The sequence below is a fragment of the Aythya fuligula genome, chromosome 19 (assembly GCF_009819795.1).
Source record: "Aythya fuligula isolate bAytFul2 chromosome 19, bAytFul2.pri, whole genome shotgun sequence".
In the NCBI taxonomy this organism is placed as follows: Eukaryota; Metazoa; Chordata; class Aves; order Anseriformes; family Anatidae; genus Aythya; species Aythya fuligula.
Window position 1 is genome coordinate 3,312,506 of NC_045577.1, and position 17,955 is coordinate 3,330,460.

The 17,955-nt window shown below is 46.8% G+C and overlaps 1 protein-coding gene across 11 annotated transcripts in view; it reads right to left on the minus strand.

Moving 5' to 3' along the window:
* DNM1 (dynamin 1) overlaps positions 1 to 17,955 on the minus strand; it is a 67,228-nt gene that overhangs the window by 20,350 nt on the left and 28,923 nt on the right. For 7 of the 11 annotated variants that reach the window (XM_032200558.1, XM_032200556.1, XM_032200561.1 and 4 more), the window contains exons 8-15: positions 17,769 to 17,904; positions 16,679 to 16,746; positions 15,729 to 15,867; positions 7,462 to 7,548; positions 7,178 to 7,248; positions 6,707 to 6,758; positions 5,444 to 5,455; positions 4,119 to 4,232 (exon numbers count right to left, since the gene is read on the minus strand). In XM_032200558.1, coding sequence (XP_032056449.1) covers positions 4,119 to 4,232; positions 5,444 to 5,455; positions 6,707 to 6,758; positions 7,178 to 7,248; positions 7,462 to 7,548; positions 15,729 to 15,867; positions 16,679 to 16,746; positions 17,769 to 17,904 — 679 coding nt within the window. Of the gene's footprint in view, positions 1 to 4,118; positions 4,233 to 5,443; positions 5,456 to 6,706; positions 6,759 to 7,177; positions 7,249 to 7,461; positions 7,549 to 12,257; positions 12,397 to 15,728; positions 15,868 to 16,678; positions 16,747 to 17,768; positions 17,905 to 17,955 lie in introns of all 11 variants that reach the window. The other 4 variants (XM_032200557.1, XM_032200563.1, XM_032200560.1 and 1 more) reach the window with 3 other exon arrangements.

Genomic DNA, 17,955 nt, shown 5'->3' on the forward strand with positions numbered 1-17,955 from the left:
AGAGTTGGAGGTTTGGATGTTCTGGAAGTTGTTTGCTTTGATGTTTGTCTGGAAAAGAAAGAAAAGAAACAGTGAGTGAAAGCATAAGTAAGGACTGGGTAAGAGAAAAGAATAGAGTGTTACCCAGGAGAAAATACGCACTTGAGAAGAAAATAATGAATGAAAGAGTTCCACAGATGATGTAAAGAGAAGGAACGTGTTTCAGAGAGCACCTGAAAACAGGAGAGGAAGCACCTCAGAGCAGACTTGATCCTATGGCCTTCGAACAAACTGGGTACAAAAACCAGGCTGCAGCTGGATTGTCAGTCACCACCTCCTTACAAGCTTGTGATGACTTGTGGGGATCAGCACAGAGACAAAAGGATTTCTGCCAGCTGAGCTGGGCCTTAAGGACAGACTGCTGGTGGCAGGGGGGATGGTGCAAGTGGGGGCTGCATGCATGCGTAGCAGGGGAACAACTTCAGTATTGATCCATGTATCTATTTTTAAGCTAGAATTGGACACAAGACACTGACAGGTACAGAATAAGCAGCTATCTAATGGCTGTCAGTAAGGTCACATTTTCCCCAGGAGGAGTACCTTTGTACTTTAAGCAAAAGGGAACGCAAAGAAAGCCCAAGCACAACTGAGGCAGCAGGAATCAACATGATGCATAGGGTTATGAAGCATCCCCACACACGCACCTGAAGGCGCCTAGAATTTGCACACGCAGGAATCAAAAGGCACTGCTACTGCATGCAGCTCACCGGTACTTCCACACCAGCGAGGCCATATTCTTCTCACGTAGTCACCTGCTACTACAAACCCCAAATTTCTAGTCCATGATTTACCCAAGGACAGAAGGTCCCATCTGTGTTGTACATTCACACAAACTGCCAAAGGAACAGCAGATACGTCCTCTGTGCCTGCTTCTCCACAGAGGTCCCCCTCCAGCAGGGAGCTTTATGAATAGGAACCACCAAGCACAGGACTCAGTGCATCTTGCCTACAGGGTCCTCATCACCAGAAGCTCCAGCCCAGCTCACAGCCTCTCTTTTGCGGCCCTGTGGAGAAGCAGGCACTGAGGATTTCATAAGGGATTGAGGCAGGCCTATTTGAATCAAGTCCTTGAAGCGTGTCCACTACAGCGCTGGTCAGTGTGCTGTGGTGCTGCGCTGATGCTTTGGCCCTGGGGACACTGTGGCTTCCCCGAGCAGGGAAATCGTGTTCTGCATTGCCAGCAGGCAGAGCACGCTCCTCTCTGCCTCCCACAGCTGGCCTGCAGCACAATTCCCCAGCGTTCAGGAGGTGCAGGTACCTCAGGAGGGTCTCCAGGTCTTGGGAGGCCAGCTTTCTGTGGGGCCACTCTCCATAAGGCCAGCATTTGACTCATTGAGAGGAGACAGGAAGAAAAACAGAGAGCCCAGGAGCACACACACACACAGAAATGCTCTTGGCAGCAGAGCAGAGTGGGGAGCCAACTTTCCACCCCCGCCTGGCCCGCTCTTTCCTTCCCCTCCCATTCCCCAGCACACTCCTTCAGGCCCCTCCAGAGCATCAACAGCCATGTCCCTGCTAACATGTGATGCTGGGCCCTTTAAGACATTTTAAGTTTCAATTCCTTTCTTCAGAGGCAGAGGAAAAACAAACCAGCATTGCGGAAAGCCTGGTATTTCACTAATGGGGTCCAGATGTCTCCATTCCTCAGACTCTGGGTCCTGGCTTGCAAAACAGGGCAGGGAGAGGCTGCGCCCCTGCTCCCCCCAACGCCCTGCTAGCTTAGCCTTTCCCCTGACCCCACCACACCATTTCACCCTGCTCCTTCCCCCATCGCCACCCACAGCCCTGCCACCAGGGCTTCCAGAGGCACACGACAGATTCATCTCCCTTCTCGTGTCCTCTGGAAAGCTGCCAGAGCACAGGGGAACTGGGACCAACGAGCCTGCAGAAGCACAGAGCTGGGCAGACAAAGCCTTCCCCTTCCTCAAAAAGCTGAAGAGAAGAAAGATCATTGTGTACAGCCTTAAAAAAAAAAAAAAACAAACAGATTATTTCAGAAACCATACGGGACATGGATCCTCCTGCTTCTGCATTAGTGGGGAAGCAGAGATCTGGACAGGCACACAGATAACCCTGTCTGACAGAGGGCCGTGCACTGCAGACAACCCTACAGGATGGAGCCAGCCACACACAAGACTGAGGTTTGGGATGGGAATTCCCATGTTCAAGGCTCTCCAAGCTGCCACTGAAACACAAACATTTATCTTCACTCTACTATGGAAGTCCAGGTGGAAGCTGCTTTATTTCTGCCCCCCCCAAACAGCCAGTGATCAAAGAGCTGAACCTGGGGAGGAATCAAAAGCACGCTTCCCTTTCCCCTCTGCTCCTGCTCAGCTAAAAACAAAGGCTCCTTTCTCAGATACTGCTCAGACTTTGTCAGCACTGCCTCTCCTGTGTTTAAGGGACCCAGGCCGGCAGGGGATTGCTTTAATTAGGCAACCCTACCTCTTGCTATGGAGAAGGGAAATGGAGCAGACCTCCAGTTGCTATTGACCCCCTAGGTTGCACTCCCCCGGGAGGGAGGAGAGGTCCAATCCCCATCCCATGCAACTGGAATCTATCAAGAGTTTATGTTACAGTCCTCCCTCCCACTCCCCAGGGGAAAAACAAGGAGTTCTGATCATCTCTGCAATACAGATGTAGCAGTTGGCTTTGATTAAACTACTTGGTGTTTATAACCACCCAATCAGCGTATGTAACCTGGAGGAAAGTGAAGCCTCCACAAGCAGCTCTGAATACCCAGGTCAGGAGTCTCAGAGCAGAGACGCACTGATTTAGCAAAAAGACATCTAATGCCCAGCTCTTCAATTATGAAAGCTCTGCCTGCTCATCCATAGCAGCACCACAGCAGTCTCCACGCAGAAAGTGATATTTAGAGGCTGATTCATCACCATATTTGTCATCACTTCCACCTGCTGAGAATGAAACAGACCCACTGATCTCAACTAGACAAAAATCCAGGCTCAGCTACAGCTCCCAGGCACACTGTGTGCCTCAAAACACCTGAGTGACAAAAAACAGAGTGAGGGACAGCAGTTTGATATCAGAAGCCTTCTGAACACACTATCAAAATATCAATATCACACACAAAATATCAACTCTGAACACATGACTACACCATAGCAGGCATTTTTCATCTCCCAGCATACTGAGTGGGGCTAACTCTTGTGATTACATCCTTATCAAAAGCATCCAATTATTCTTTTATTCTTTATTCAGTATAATCAAAGACAACAATTATCTACCTTCATCTTGCAGAGGAAGCAGCACACTTGACAATGCCAATTTCTTTCGGGACAACTCTAAATGCTTACATCATTTCCCTTATTTCCCACTGAAGCAGAAAGACACCGTACCACAATGCCAGCATTCTTAATATTCACCACTTTTAAGCAGCTCTACAGAGTAGACCCATGTTCCTCTCAGTGATATTCTACACATTACTATTTCAATCAGCAGTACTCCAACCATTCACAGCTGAGAATTTTACAAATACACATTACCTGGTTCTATATTGAATATACCATAAGACTTTCTTGCTTTGCAGGCTTAGGAACTAAATCCTGGGGATGTTACTTTACCAAAAGTCAGAAGGAACCAGCATTTGAGCTGCCCCTTCAGCTCCACGGCTCCTGTTGCTGTGCACAGAAAGGTGACAGCTTTCTTTGTAACCAGAACAGACGCATGAAAATCTCTGCCACGCTCCTTCAGAAAACTCACCGTGGCTGCCCCACAAATACCAAAAAGTCCAGACCTTGGACTAACACATCACCCTTGAATATAACTGTGACAGGAAGCCAAAAAAATGTCAGATTCATTCCCAGTGTCTGTCAACTTTCTGCTGAGCCAGGGCTTCAGGCACAGGTTACTCCCTGCGCATCAGGGAGGCCAGACCAATTCAGAAAAGCTCAGCAGTACTAAAACTGCTGGTAACCAGGCCCAAGGATGGTTTAATGGCTTCTGCTTATGTCAGAAGCTGCAGACAGTACTCAGAAGGCACACCTGGAACAGCAAGAGCTGAAGGCTTAATTCTAACAAATACCCAAGACTCAAGTCTCAGAGCTGAGCAAGCTACTCACCTCATCGTCCTTATACCAGGAGAGGTTCTCTGCTGTCAGGACAAACCAGTACTCCTTGGAGCCACCCTTCATGATCCCAATGTTGTTGATGGTGAGCCAGCCCTTCCGGATGACCTAAGGGGTTTGAAGCAATAAGTATTAATAAGATCCCTAAAAGCCCAGACTTAAGTGACAGAAGAAAGAGCAGAGGGTACCCCTACACACAGAATCACGTGGAAAGACAAGGAACACCGTGCTCTCTGCTGCTGCCAGAAGAGCCCCCCACTCAACTGGCCAGTGAAGGTTTGTCTCAGAAGGGCCAGGAATAGCACAAAAAGGATGCAGGAAGGAACCTGGCTGTGCCTTATATCCTCTGCCAAGGGAAAGAGATACAGGAAGAACTGTATTGAGAGCGCCTTGGACACTGGCACAACTACAGAAGCACCAGGTCACAGCAACACACCCAGAGAAGACCATGCCCAGAGAACACCAAGGCAGCAGTGCACCTTTTGGCACACTGCACGTGGGGTGTGCTTCACCCAACTCAGGAGTGTGGGAAACCAGTTTGAGAGGAAGAGATGAGCAAATAACTCAAGGAATTGAGTTTAATAACAAGGATACACTAAGTACAAGAACAAAATGGTGCATCTGGAATTAAAAGGCTGGACTTTAGCATACCCATGTATTCAGGTAGTCATTAACGTAGAGCAATACAAGTTCCTGTATGTAACTCTGTTGAGAAGCCAAGCTGTTACTCTGTGGAACTCTAGTTCACCACGTGCTGCTTTAGAGCCTCGCACACAATAATCAAACACAAGTAATAAAATACAAGTGTGCATCAGCTTAAGGCATTAGCTTTTATGTCTTACTGCACTGTTAACACCCAGGTACTTCTGCATGCGCTGTGTGTACCTTGTTGAATGGCTTGCTTGTTGAAAGTGACTGCACTGCATATTAGGAAGTTCCACTGTGTGAGCAGCACGGTCTTTTTACCTAATTTAACCTATAAAGGTAAACGTCAGAGCACTGGATCTTCACCTCATGCCCACTGATAAACCTGAGATAGTCCTATTCTCTCTGTGGACAGGAGAGGGCAGTGAAACAGAACTCCAGAAGCCTGGATTACTGCTTTTTATTTCCACCCACTCAGATGTGCCAGCAACCCTAGGATTTTCCTCAACATACTACCTTTTCACCTCATTTATGCTTCACATGTGCCTAGTGCCAGCTGCCTTCCTCTCCCCATTCAGCAGCAGAGGGAATAATTTGCCTGTGCACTGCTCTTGCCTTCCCAGATGCAACATTAATGTTCATTAGCACACCCTGCTGAGTGGCCTTCTACTCACCAGGATCTCATCCTGCAAAGGGGAACCATAGCAACAGCAGCAGAGCAGAGAGCAGGAGAGGAGCAAAGAGAGGAGAGATTGTTACTAGGAAAGCTGGAGCAGGAGAAGAGAGGCTCAAAAATAAATTGGAACCCAAGTCTTCTACTCCAGGCATTAACAAAAGTAACCCCCATCCCAAAATAAAACATAAAACCTGCTAAAGGGAAAAGCCCAGGCACTTTACAGGTTGGTCCAAAGCTTGCCCTTTCTGCTCTTTTGCAGTCAGCTCTTCAGCAAGGCATACCACAGGGTTTGAGGCTCCCTACAGCCGCTCCGAGATCCCATAAAGTGGGTGGTTGGGCAGTTCAGCCTGATGACCTACCTGCCAACAACACTGAAAGAGTCTGCATGTTTGTGTGCAGGGAAAGGCGATTACACAGGTTCTGAAGCAAATTGATGTTAGGAATGAAGGTCTTTAAAAAGATTAACTGAAAGCATTTGTTTTTATTCTCCATGAAACTGCTTGTACAGCTTTGTTTCTACAGGATCTTCTAGCCTAGATAGCATTGTCATTTTCCTAGCAAATCTGGAAGGCGTCATTAGCTCCTTTTTAATTGGACGTGCAATCCTTACAGTTCCTGAAGGAATAAGCAGACTCCTCCCCTCCACTGCTGTCTTCTCCCAATGGAGATGTTCTTATATATAACCAGTGCAGCCATGGCTATACGTATCTGTCTCCCTGTACAGGGGGGTTAACTATTTCCAGCAACATTTTCCATCTGAGTGCCCATGAGCTCTTGAAATCCCTTTCCAGAAAGAGTTTATTAGTAAGTGGCTCAAATGTGAGTGTATCTACAAGATCCTAAAGTGTTCTGTGCTACCTCATTTCAGTGAAAGAGCTGGCACAGCTAGCAAAGGGGCTGAAAACCCAGGGATGTACATTAACAACATTAATAGTTATTTCTACCAGAAAAGAAAGACCAGACAGCAAGCAATGAGCTTACATAAAGTGGTGTACCCCTTCTGGCCATAAAAGACTAGATTTTGATTATCAAACATCCATTTCTCTCTATGACACTTTCTCTCTGTTGCTACACTTAGTGCTTTGACTGCAGTGAGCCTCAAATACTATCCTCCAGGTACAAGCAGAGCTGGATCAGTATAAAAACCAAAAAGCCACAGCATGGAGCACCGCTGCATTTAGCCCAGCACTTGTCCACCTGGCAGCTTCCAGGTAACAAACATCCTTCTTGCAGCAGTGAAGGAGATGGAAACGTGGCCTACCTGGTTCCCAGCTGCCTTCTTCTTGCTCATCTGGCTGCTCCTCTGCTGAGCACTGCAAACAACAGTAGAGATATTCAAAACCCCCCAGACTCTTCTTCATCACCTGAATCCTGCTCCCATCAGATAGCTGTTACAATGAATTGAGGCCTCTCACCACTAAATTCCTAGTTTAGATACTCCAATCTACCTCAACCTGCTCTCTCAGCCTTGATTACTCATCTGCTCAGTCCCACACTTGGGTCACAAACCCTCCACAGCTTGACATAATGCTGTAACTCCCCCTTCCAAGCATCCCTAATTCTCCCGCCCTGCTTTGTGGTATGAAGCCACTGAAAAGAGAGACAATACTGAGGGTAAAGACATACTTTGGGGCAGCACCTGCACTGCTGCTTCTGAAAAACATTTATTGGAGCAGCTATGGGAGAGAGCCACAGGAAACACATTAAGATGAGACAAGATATCAGTGCTTACTTGGCAAAGCCAATGAAATCCTCATGGTTTGTATTCATGTAAGCCAGCTCAATGTCTATTAGAAGCATGACCTGCCAAACAGAGGCACAGACAGCACAAGACAGACGTTAGGTGACTGACATTGTCTTAATCAAGGCTCACAGAGAGAGCCTTTTATATAGTTCATCTGATCAGCCTCTGCTGCCAGACTCTCCCTGGCTCAGAGTTTGGCTCAGCCCCCTCTAGCCTAGACCACCCTCCACCCCACATTGTCTCCCCACTCGCACACCCTCCTGATCACCTACCTGATCTTTGGTCCTGCCTTCTCGCTCACGGATGTGGGTAGTAACAATCCTCTCCATCTCCTCACGCAGATGAGGGTACTGGCTGAGCTGCAGGAGAGAGAAAACACGTGCACATGGGAAAGGGAGGTATAAAGGCGCGGGGGGAACAGCCCCCTGCATGTATGCATGCACATGTACACCCTGCAATCAGTTTTTTTTCCTAAGGGAAGTTCTGGGAAGCTGGACTTGCAGACAGATTTTCCAAGATCCTGGAAGCCTGCCAAGGGCATAGTTCATTCCTTTTTTGCTTTAGGCTTCAAAGAATGGTCTTTCTCACTCTTACAGCAACTTTTGTGTCATGGAAGACCTGTTCCAAAACCACCATACTCTCCCTGGCATATGAACAAGCCAGATAACTTTTTTTTTTTGTTTAACAATTGTTCTAGATGTTCGACAACTCATTGGCTAAAGTAGACAAATGGCCCATTGCTGCAGCCTGCTAAATCTTATGAGAAGTCCCCTGGGAAAAGTGGGTTTTGATCCCCATTTGCTGAGGCACTAAGTGAAAGCATTTAGCCTTCTCCATCAACACCTGCAAGCAGAGACAGAGGACCTGACTGACTCAAGGGGGCATATCTCCAAGGAATGCTGTGCTCTGGGCATGCAGGTGCAGCTCCTACCTCCTCTCTACCTGCATCAGGGCAGGATTACATAGCTGAAGTCCATATTCACATACAGTTTCTTTCAACTTCACTGAGGAAGGAATTCTTTCCTGAGTGCACTGAGAAAGAAGTGCAAGGACTTCACTGGCTGTGGATCAAGAGAGAAGTACCCAGAGGTCATACATGAGACACCCTTCCTAAGTGAGCACCTTAAAGCTCCCTTTCACACAGTGCCTACCTACTTGCCTATAATTCATAAGCCTCTATCAATTTCAATAACAGTACCTGGATGCTACTCGGTTCAGGTTCAGCATGGCCAAAAAATGGATTTTCCATCCCCAGGGTCTAGCTTTTTAACTCTTCACCTATCCCCCTATGAAACTCTCCCCCCCCCCCTTTTTTTTTTTTTTTTAATTACTCTTAACTACAACACCAAACAGCATTTCCTAGCATCAGTCTATTTTTAAATATACCCCCTTGAGGGGGATAGAGTCCTCTGCCTGTTATCTGTACTAGTTTTGTTTCTCCAATTTATAAGAGCTTTTAAAACTGACTTGCCCATCCTAAACAAGCAATCATTTCAAGCAAGAAAGACTGGCTCAAAAGAGAGTAGCAGCACTCCTGAAAGCCAGATTTTACACTAACCAGCAACAGCTCTCCTACCATCTGACCACAAATAGCCTCAAACCCTTGCAGTCAAGCAAGTTGCAGTAGCCTGGAACTGAATTTGAGAACTAGCATTAACACTGCCTATTTTCAAATGGGTCGTTTGTTTTGAACACCAGTGACCCTGCAGAAGCAGGAAAAAAAAATGTGGAAATCAACATTCCCCACCACCACCTTGTCTTGAGAATGCAAACTGGGTGTTCTCCGTGATCTTTATGATTCAGGCAGCTGGTTGCTTCAGAGATACATATAGGCAAAGCTTCCTGTTTCCTCTGAGGGAAAGGAGGGTTGGCAAAGGATTGACAGGAAAGTTAGGTCAAAAAGGAAAACAGGAAGTTGGAAAACCTCTAAGCAAGTCTCAGCTTCTTTGCTTCAAATAATAATTAAAAAAAAAAGTCAAACACATCAACCCTCTCCCTGCCACCCCCACCCACCCCAAAGGCACACAAAGAAAACACACTGTGGTTTATTCAGAACCTTGGTCATCCAGCAACATTCGTGTGCAAAAATAAATTGACAGCATCGGTCCCCATGCAGGAGCTTCCGACCCCAAGCATGCACAGGAGAAGCAAGGGCAGGCAAAGAAAAGTGACACCAACAAGCCACAGACATCCACCAGGGAACATGCAATAAGGCATAGAGGGACAAGGAATTATCATCAGCAGTACGAACAGCACCCAGAAATGCCATGACTCTGAAAGACAGGAGAGCAGGGACCCTTCGAGGGGCTACGTCTGTCAGCCTGGGATCACATCCCAGTTCAAGTGGGTTTTCAATCCTCTTTTAGCTGGATTTTCCTGTTTTAAATACAAGCTCACAGCCCTCTTTGAAAACCAATTTGTCCCAACGTTCCTTAGTTCCCCTCTTTGCACATTCCAGGAGTTCATGCCAGCACACTGAAGATCAACCTTCAGCCAAAAGGATGCTGACTTGCAAGTCCTTCCCTCCACTTGTGAGATGCTGCAGTGCAGCCTGGCACAGAAGGTTCCTGATTCTGGAAAAACACTAGCTAGGACACCAGGCGTGCAAGCCTCCGTACTTGCACCAGCTTTCTGTTTATTTTGGAGCTACTCTCCATTTAACCAACTGGAAGAAGCTCAGAATCAGGCCAGGCAGAGAATGCCTGCTAGTGGCTAACTTTGTTTCAGTCCTCAACTCTAGCAGCCAACAGATAGTCAACTGGAACTCTCTCCGTGCAGGGAAAGCTGTGCTTCTGTAGCACATGAGGAACGGATGGGTTTGCCTCCTATGTTCTTTGTTAATACACTCCTATTATTCCATCTATGCAACTTTATCAACTGCACACAAAGATTTCTTCACCATCTGGGGGTGAAATGAAATAATTGTGACAGCACACAAACACCACCACAATAGTTCAGAACAGCAACAAACCAAGGCTACAGGACTGGTAAGCTAATTCACAAGGTGTTAGCCCAAGCTCTCTTCTTTTCACGAAACCTTGCAGGACTTCATTCCAAGGTTTGTTTTTGACCTCTGAAAGGCTGCATCAATCCACAGCACAGCAGACTGGGTGTGACCTTACAATTAGCATCAGTCCTGAAGTAGCCTTTTCCAGATGCCTCCCCTAATAGCACATGCTTTATGTCCAGATGAAGCAGCTACGGCTATAACATGCAAGATAAATACTGCAAATCAGTTAACGCCCCTGTGCAGTTATTACCCTTTGTCTTACACCATCAGAAACCACCTAAGACTTGCTGCTAACCTAGAGTGGTCTGTGACAATTTCAGAGATCTCCTGGCTTTTCTTCCCTCTTTCAGAGGGAGATACAGGCAAGATTAAGTCTTCTCACTATGTGTAGACATTCACCTTTAAATATTATTAAAGCCTTCCTTTCAGATTTTCCAATACTATCATTAGATACAGCCACTCAAGGAGTTGTCTCATCTTTAACATTCATCTCCCTGGCCTCCCAGGCTAAATTTTATTATAGCCATTAGCTTTCTACAGTGCCACTGCTACTATTGACTTCTTTATAGCATATATATCATCTTTGAACATCCCCATGGGGTCCTCCACCACGTCAGATTAAAATCTACGGAGCCAGTGGGTGTCCAGCTGCTCTAATGACATTGCCCAATACAGCTGTTGGGTATCAACACACGAGGTTCTCATGATTCTTCTCCCTCCCCTACCTACAGGATACATCTCCTGCCAGATACAGAAAACAGCGTAAACAAAACCAAAACCACCAAAATAAAACCCACAAGAGAAACAGGCTGGAAAGGAGTTACTCTGCCTTGCCACAGCTATTTGGCAACAGCAGCACTCCGCAAGAAATACAGCGGACAGAACTCAGGAGTTGAGCTCTGTGTTCCCAAGTACAATTAGTCCTCAACAGCTTAGCTCTCAACTTCACTCTGAACTCAGTTATCCTCCCTTCCCAATTTTGGGCTGTATGATTGTGAGTCTGGCTACAACCCTGCAAGAATAGGATTGTAATTTTCATGTCTTAAAATAACCAGTGAAACAGCCCTTTCCAACTCAGTTCCAGGAGCATACCACTATTGTGCTACAGACCTGTTTCTGGCCCCTCACATCTAAGTTCCACACAAATTAATTGCCACTCTCCCTTTATTTTCAGGAGGCATGTGGTGCCCCCTCCTGGACAAAACTAGCCTGGGAAACAAACCCACTCCTGCCCCAACCTCTAAGCAGTATTCATTTGACACCTTCCATGTCACTCAGCGAGCTGCTGCTGCCCTCTGCTAGCTTAAGGCTCTTGCTGTTTACAGTGTAAAAATAAAAAATATCTACACTACCTCAACTGAGCATAGTCCATGGAGCGAGGCATCAGCAGGAGAATGATGTAAAGGGTGCAATGTATGGAAAAGCCCCTACCTCCCCCCCAGTCTTTTGGGCCAGTAATCTGTTGACACTGAACCTCTTGCGCCTCAGGCTTTAACTGATGGTTGTTTTGTGCCTGATACTGCTCAGCACAGCTCTGTAGCCAAGCTGAAACCTGCAGACCGCCTGTGCTGTGGGGGGAAAACACAAGGTCTTTTCTGGCTTTTTATTTTTAAATATTTTTCTAGAGTATGTTTTTTTTTTGTTTGTTTGTTTGTTTTTTGTTTGTTTTTTTTTTTCCAGGGGGTCCCATTAAAAAGTAAGCAAGAAGTTCCAAATATGCAGCCAGTGGCACAGCAAACCGGGCTTACAAAGGGTTTGATCCACATTGAGGTGAGTGCCACTGGGCCAGAAAGAGGAAAAGGGCTCACTACAAAATAATCCACTGGATCCCAGCTCACTTAACAGCTGAAGAGCCCATCAGCTAATTTCCACTCCTCTTGGCCTGCTTTTGAACTGCACCGATGCCTGCAGACTGCTGCTCTCCTTTAGCTGCATCTTCATACCCATTTTCTCTCACTAGGTTTGCTGAGTTCCTGTGGTACGTGTGGAGAAACAGCGTGAATGTGTGTGGGAAGGGGCGTGGGCGTTGACCTTTCTTTGTATTTTTGGTTTCTTTACCTTTTCGCTACACTTTCTGATGGTGGATGTGAGCTCACTCACTACCATATCCACACACTTCAGACTCGGCTCCTTCAACTTCTGCACCTGCTTTTTCACTATGGCTTCAAAAGCGAGGTCAGGCGTGAAGAGACCCGTTCTGCATGGCAGGGGCAGGGTGGGAGGAAGCAACGGGGAAGAAGAGAGCGAAGCAGAGAAAGAGCAGGAAGAAGGAGAGAGGAGGAAGGAAAAGGGAAAAGAGAGAAAACAAGGCAAAATGAGAAGTGAGATCTTTGGTTCTCTCCATTAGCTTCTTGAACCAGGTGAGCATTGCTATGGGGCCTGCGCACTGCCAAGTATCAGGAGAGTCTACAGGCAAATGGAAGTGGCAGAGGGAGGGAGGGAGGGAGGAAGAGCTGGCTGGTGAAATGGTGAGCTGTCGAGAGCAAAATGAATGGATGGAAGTCCCCAGGGATCAAGTGATCTCTTCCTGAAGGCAAGCTTATGCAGATTTTAAGACGCAGCTGCTTGCCACAGCAAGCCAGACTGTTTCCTAGAGGCTCACCGTGTCTTATTTCCCTTTATCTTTAGGTATTCCCCTTTCCTTCCCGCTGTGGTTACCCCTTTCATGCTTTCCTCATTTCAGGTGCGGGAGGCCTGAACAGGAGCCAAGCCAAGACTTGCAGAGGTCTGTCACTTGCACCTTGTGCTGGCCTGAGAACTGAACTGAGCGGATGTCTCGATTTCAAAGATTAAGATAACTGCTCCACTTACAGAGTGTCTTTTATCTCACTCACCTTTCCCACAACAGCTAGCTTTCTCAGTAAAACCAGAGGCAAGCCAGTGTTTAGGGAAAGGCAAACATGCTACAGGGCATCCACAGCTACACAAAGCATCTGTCCTGCATCAGCTAACCTGCAGCGTCAGGCCCAAAACAGGCTTGTTGAAGTATATAACCAAGTATGAGTTTCCATACTATCTGATGCTATACAAAGAGCTCTGTATTCTCAGTTCCTTTACTACGACAGAAACAGAAAATCCACAGAAACTACAATTACTAAAATGTGGCCAAGTTATTCCAATTCAAGGCTATTACCGCAACCAAAGAAGTTTCTCCAGCACATCCATAACACTTCAGAGCTTTTACCGGGGTGCTTTTTGTGTCACTCAGGAACTCAGTTCCTTCTCTTTGCACAGCATATAACTGCTTTGAAAGTGCTTTCAAGGGGACAACACCCCCTTGACATAGGGGTGGGATCCTGCTTTTTTAAAAGGCACAATTAATAGTCAAACTGTGGCATCTGCAGCTCACAATTAATCCAGGTCTAGCTATAACTAGACATCACTCCATCTAAATCAGATATTTACCCCTTCACATCATCTTTCATCTCCGTAAATAACATCTGCAAGACCCCAAGTGACACCACTCTATTAAAATACTTCAATGCATATTATAGGACCTACCGTAATCTGCATTTTAAGTAGCAGAGAGGGTTGGAGTACACTAGAGGATTCAGCTTCACCTAAGGGCCTCTCTCAAGGTGCCAAAGTAGCCTCTTTTGATCAAAGCAAAGGCATTGTCAGAGCTTCCTTTGCACCCTCTGACTTGATTCCTTATTCCTACTAATCTAGTCAGCCCGCTAAACTCAGTGCACGCCATTTCCCCTATGTGCATCGCTTCAAAGACCAGACTCAGGGGGCCTTTCACAAAGGAGAAAAACAGTTCCTTCAAGTACCTGGGTACCACCTGCATGCCAGTATTTTGTTTCTTCAGACACAAAGCTGTAACCATGACTACTAGCACACAACACAGCAAGCAGCACTGCAGTCAGCCATCAAATGCTGCTTAGCAGTGGGATCTAAATTAAAACAGAACACTAATCCTGAGTCTGTGAGGTGGCCCCTCACAGATTCCCCTCTCCAACCCGCCCCCCCCCACACTCCATTCCTGTGGTCTTCTCCTCTTATTTCCTACCCTACCGTACCCACCACCTGATGACTAGGAAAACCTGTTGCTGTCAGAACAGATGGTCTCTTCACTACTAGAAGCGTCAGTAAAAGAAGAAACACAAAGATGAACAATGAGAAATGGAGGGAAGGATGCAAACAGAATGAATAGGATGCTTTGAGCAACAACTGATGGATGAGGAACAAACCAAGAGAAGCTTCAGAGGGCTTGAAAAGGAATGCCCTTCTGATCCAATTAGCAGGTGACTCTGGATACTTGGCAGCCTGAGGGCCTGTGCTTACCTGTCACCAGGCTCTAATGGCAATTTTCTGGGTGCTCCCCACAGTCACATACCCCAAGAGAGAACAGCAGGACAGAAAAAGGAAGCTCCTCCAGCACTCTAGAAACCTGAGCAATATCTCACTGCAACTGCTTTGCTCTTCCAGGCTGCTCTGGGAGGCAAAGCATGTGTCTGCATGCCTGAGCCCTTCTACAGAGGCTCCCGGCCCTAAGGGCTAAGCATTTCTCCAAGTGATGGCAGCTATCACCACTTGGGCACCTCTCCCCACCCTCACAGGGAGAAGGTGTCAGACTCTCCAGACACCTCCTGCAATGCCCATTTACCTGCACCTGAACAGCCAGTGGCGATTCCAGTCTCCAGTACCCATGCTACCATCCTAACTCAGGTGCCTTTTCACCAGTACCCAGCCCTGGCTGAAGCAGCAAGCCATGGCTGAGAAGAATGGCATGTGTCTTCCTATCTTGCTGCTTTTCAGCCCCAGCCTCACACAAAAGCTGCCATATCCAGAGTGCAGAATCAAGGCAGGTTCCTTACCCCAGCCCCAATAAATACCAGTATGAATCCCAAAGGACAAAGCTTGAAGTCCTCTCTGAGGGAGAAGCCAGAAGAAGCCCAGAGGTACATTGACATTTCTAACATGATCCTTCTCAGCCATGTGCTGCTCTTCCAGAATGGGATATGGACCAAGCCAACCAGAAACCAAGCCAAACACCACAGGAACGTTCCCCTGTGATACAGCCCACAGATGTAACTGTGGTAGCCTCCAAAGTTCAGCCCCATACACCCAGCCAGCAGCACCCTGCCCTGATACTAAAGGCTTGTTTGGGATTAACCCTCCTATTTCTAGCAGAGGAGAGGGGACATAAATTAAATCCCAGTTTCCGGCTTGGAAAATAAAACCAGAAACTAAATTTAAAGTCAAACGTGGCCATATAAGAATAACCCTTGGCTTGGGGAGGAATCAGAAGTTGTGCTACAGACTGGAGGTGTGTGGGGGGAACATCTCCAGCATCCCTTTGCTGTAAAGATTTTTGGGAACAAGCCCATAGCCCATGTTCCACAGTGCTTTTGTTTGGCTTGTTTGCTGGATTGTCCCAGGCTGGTACCGCTCAGGTCTAGTCATGCTGAGGAGGTGGTCAGAAACACGAGTGTCGCTGCAGGCAAGTCCCTGCCCCAGTCACAATGCTGTGCCGCAGCCAGAGAGGGGGGTGGAAGGTGCCAGCTCCATGCTGCCTCCAGTTACCTTCTTGGTGCACTGTCTAACGGTATTGATTAACTCCGAAATAACCATGTCGACGCATTTCAGGCAAGGCTCTTTAATCTTCTTCACCTGCTTTTTCACAATGGTCTCAAAGGCCATGTCGGGTGTGAAGAGACCGGTTCTAAACACCCAGGATAGGGGACAAGACAAGGCAGGAGGGGGGGAGAAGGGGCAAGGAGAATGTCACAGAGTTACACACACATCTCGGAGCAGGCACCACCATCACTGAAACCCAACAAACGGGGCTAGGGGAGCATCATGCCCCTCAGAGAAGTCCTGCCTTGGAAAATGGGGGATGCTTGGCACCTCCCAGGAGGCAGGTGCTGAGGGCAAAATGGATCCCAGATGGACACCAGTGCTGCCCCTGACAGGCACTAGAGGCCAGTCACTTTCCCAGGAGCAGCACAACTCAGGGTCTCAGAGATGTGTTTTCAAGAAGTTAACTGCCACTGAGGAGAATGCAACTGTATTTACTACCTGCATACTGGAACTCACATCCTGGGGCCACTGGGATCCTGGTGATGGGCACCCTAATTCTCCCTTCAAATCTCTAGGGGAGGAGGTGCTCAGCACCAGCAACTGTTTTGTGTAATGGTTAGAATGGAAGCAGAAAGTGAAAACCAACATTTAAAACTAAATGAAGTAGTGGTATGGGCTTGCAACCCTGTCCTTTCCTACACAGGAAAGGAAGATGGAGAAAGTAACTAGTCACCAAGGCAGTTTTACCTTCTAGGCTTCTGCAACTCACGTGGGAACAGAAAGCAAGCTATTTTGTCCCTGTTCCCAAATTCAAGCCACTTGGGAGTCCAAGGAAATTATCCCTCCCCTCTGGCTGACCTACCGTACCTCTGAAGTCTTCAACTCCATTCGGAAGGTCTAGAGGTATTTACAAGGCTATGCAGCCAGTGGTCTGCCTAGTGCATGATACGTGCCTGATACCATGGATGTTCTTGATGGCATAGCTAATCTCCCGTCGCAGCTCCTTCTCATCAAACTCCATCTGCACCAAGAGAGAGTTTTTAATCAGAAACAGTTTGATGCTGTTGTCTGCACAACCCCAGGATACATAACAGCATGTTTTTGTAAAAAGGTCCCGTGCCAGTACCATCATGTGACGGATGAAATGTTAGCCCAAGTGTTGGATACAGAGTACAGCCATAAAGCTTCTACTGTCAGTACAGATATCCTGGACAAATATGAATAGCTAAGGGCCTGCATTTACAGGTGCCAACCCCTCAGCAGCTCCCAAGGAGCTATTTAGAGATAAAGCAATAGGACTGAAGCGCTAGATTGCTTTCTACAATGAACTGTTTTGTCTCCTGAGATATAGCATAAGGTCTTGGCAGCTGTTTTTCAGCTAACACCTCAAGCAGATTTACAATTCACATACAAATATATATTGTCCAATATGAGGCACGCTCTTGTATTTCACTAACAAGGCCTCGTCTTATTTAAACAAAAAAGAAGGCAGCAAAATGTGGGAGATCCAGTACTAGAATGTTTTGGCTCCCAACTTCATTCAAACTGATATTAGAGGATTTTCTCCCTATCATTTCTGCTCAGGTTAGTATACTTGGCCATCCAGGAAACCTATCATTCACTACAGACCCTCTTCAGCTATGACAACTATAGAGCAGTTTCTACACCATTCTCACCCCTAGGCCATTTTTAAGAGAACAAATAAGTAAGGCCAGGTATATCTACATCTTCTTTCCTGCTTCTTGCATATGCATTAAGGAGGCTGTATGCCCAGCCTGATGCTCGGGATCAAGGATGTACAAGTTTCAAAACCACTTGCATCACGTGCAACTTAAATTAGATATCTACATATCTGCAAGGACAATCAGACATTGATTTGCAGTTGTCTGTGTTAAAAAGTTATTTTGCACATTTAATTTAGCCTTTAAGAATTAAGCATGAGTGACATCAGAAGATGGAAAACTAGATAGTGAGAGATACTAATACAGGTAGTAAGACAGGCAGGTGAAGAACAGGCAAGGAGAAAATGGATCTCAGCAGTACCTTCACCAGTTCAAAGGGGAAACGCTCATGGAAGATACGGTTAATCCTAGCTCCTCCTGACAGCTCATAGGTATCAATTTGGTCGCCGGAGCCTTCGATACGTTTCTCAAAGTCCACGGCAAACTGCTGGACCATCCTAAAAGAAAACAAAAAGCATGAAGTAGAAGGCATGGCTGAACAGTTACTT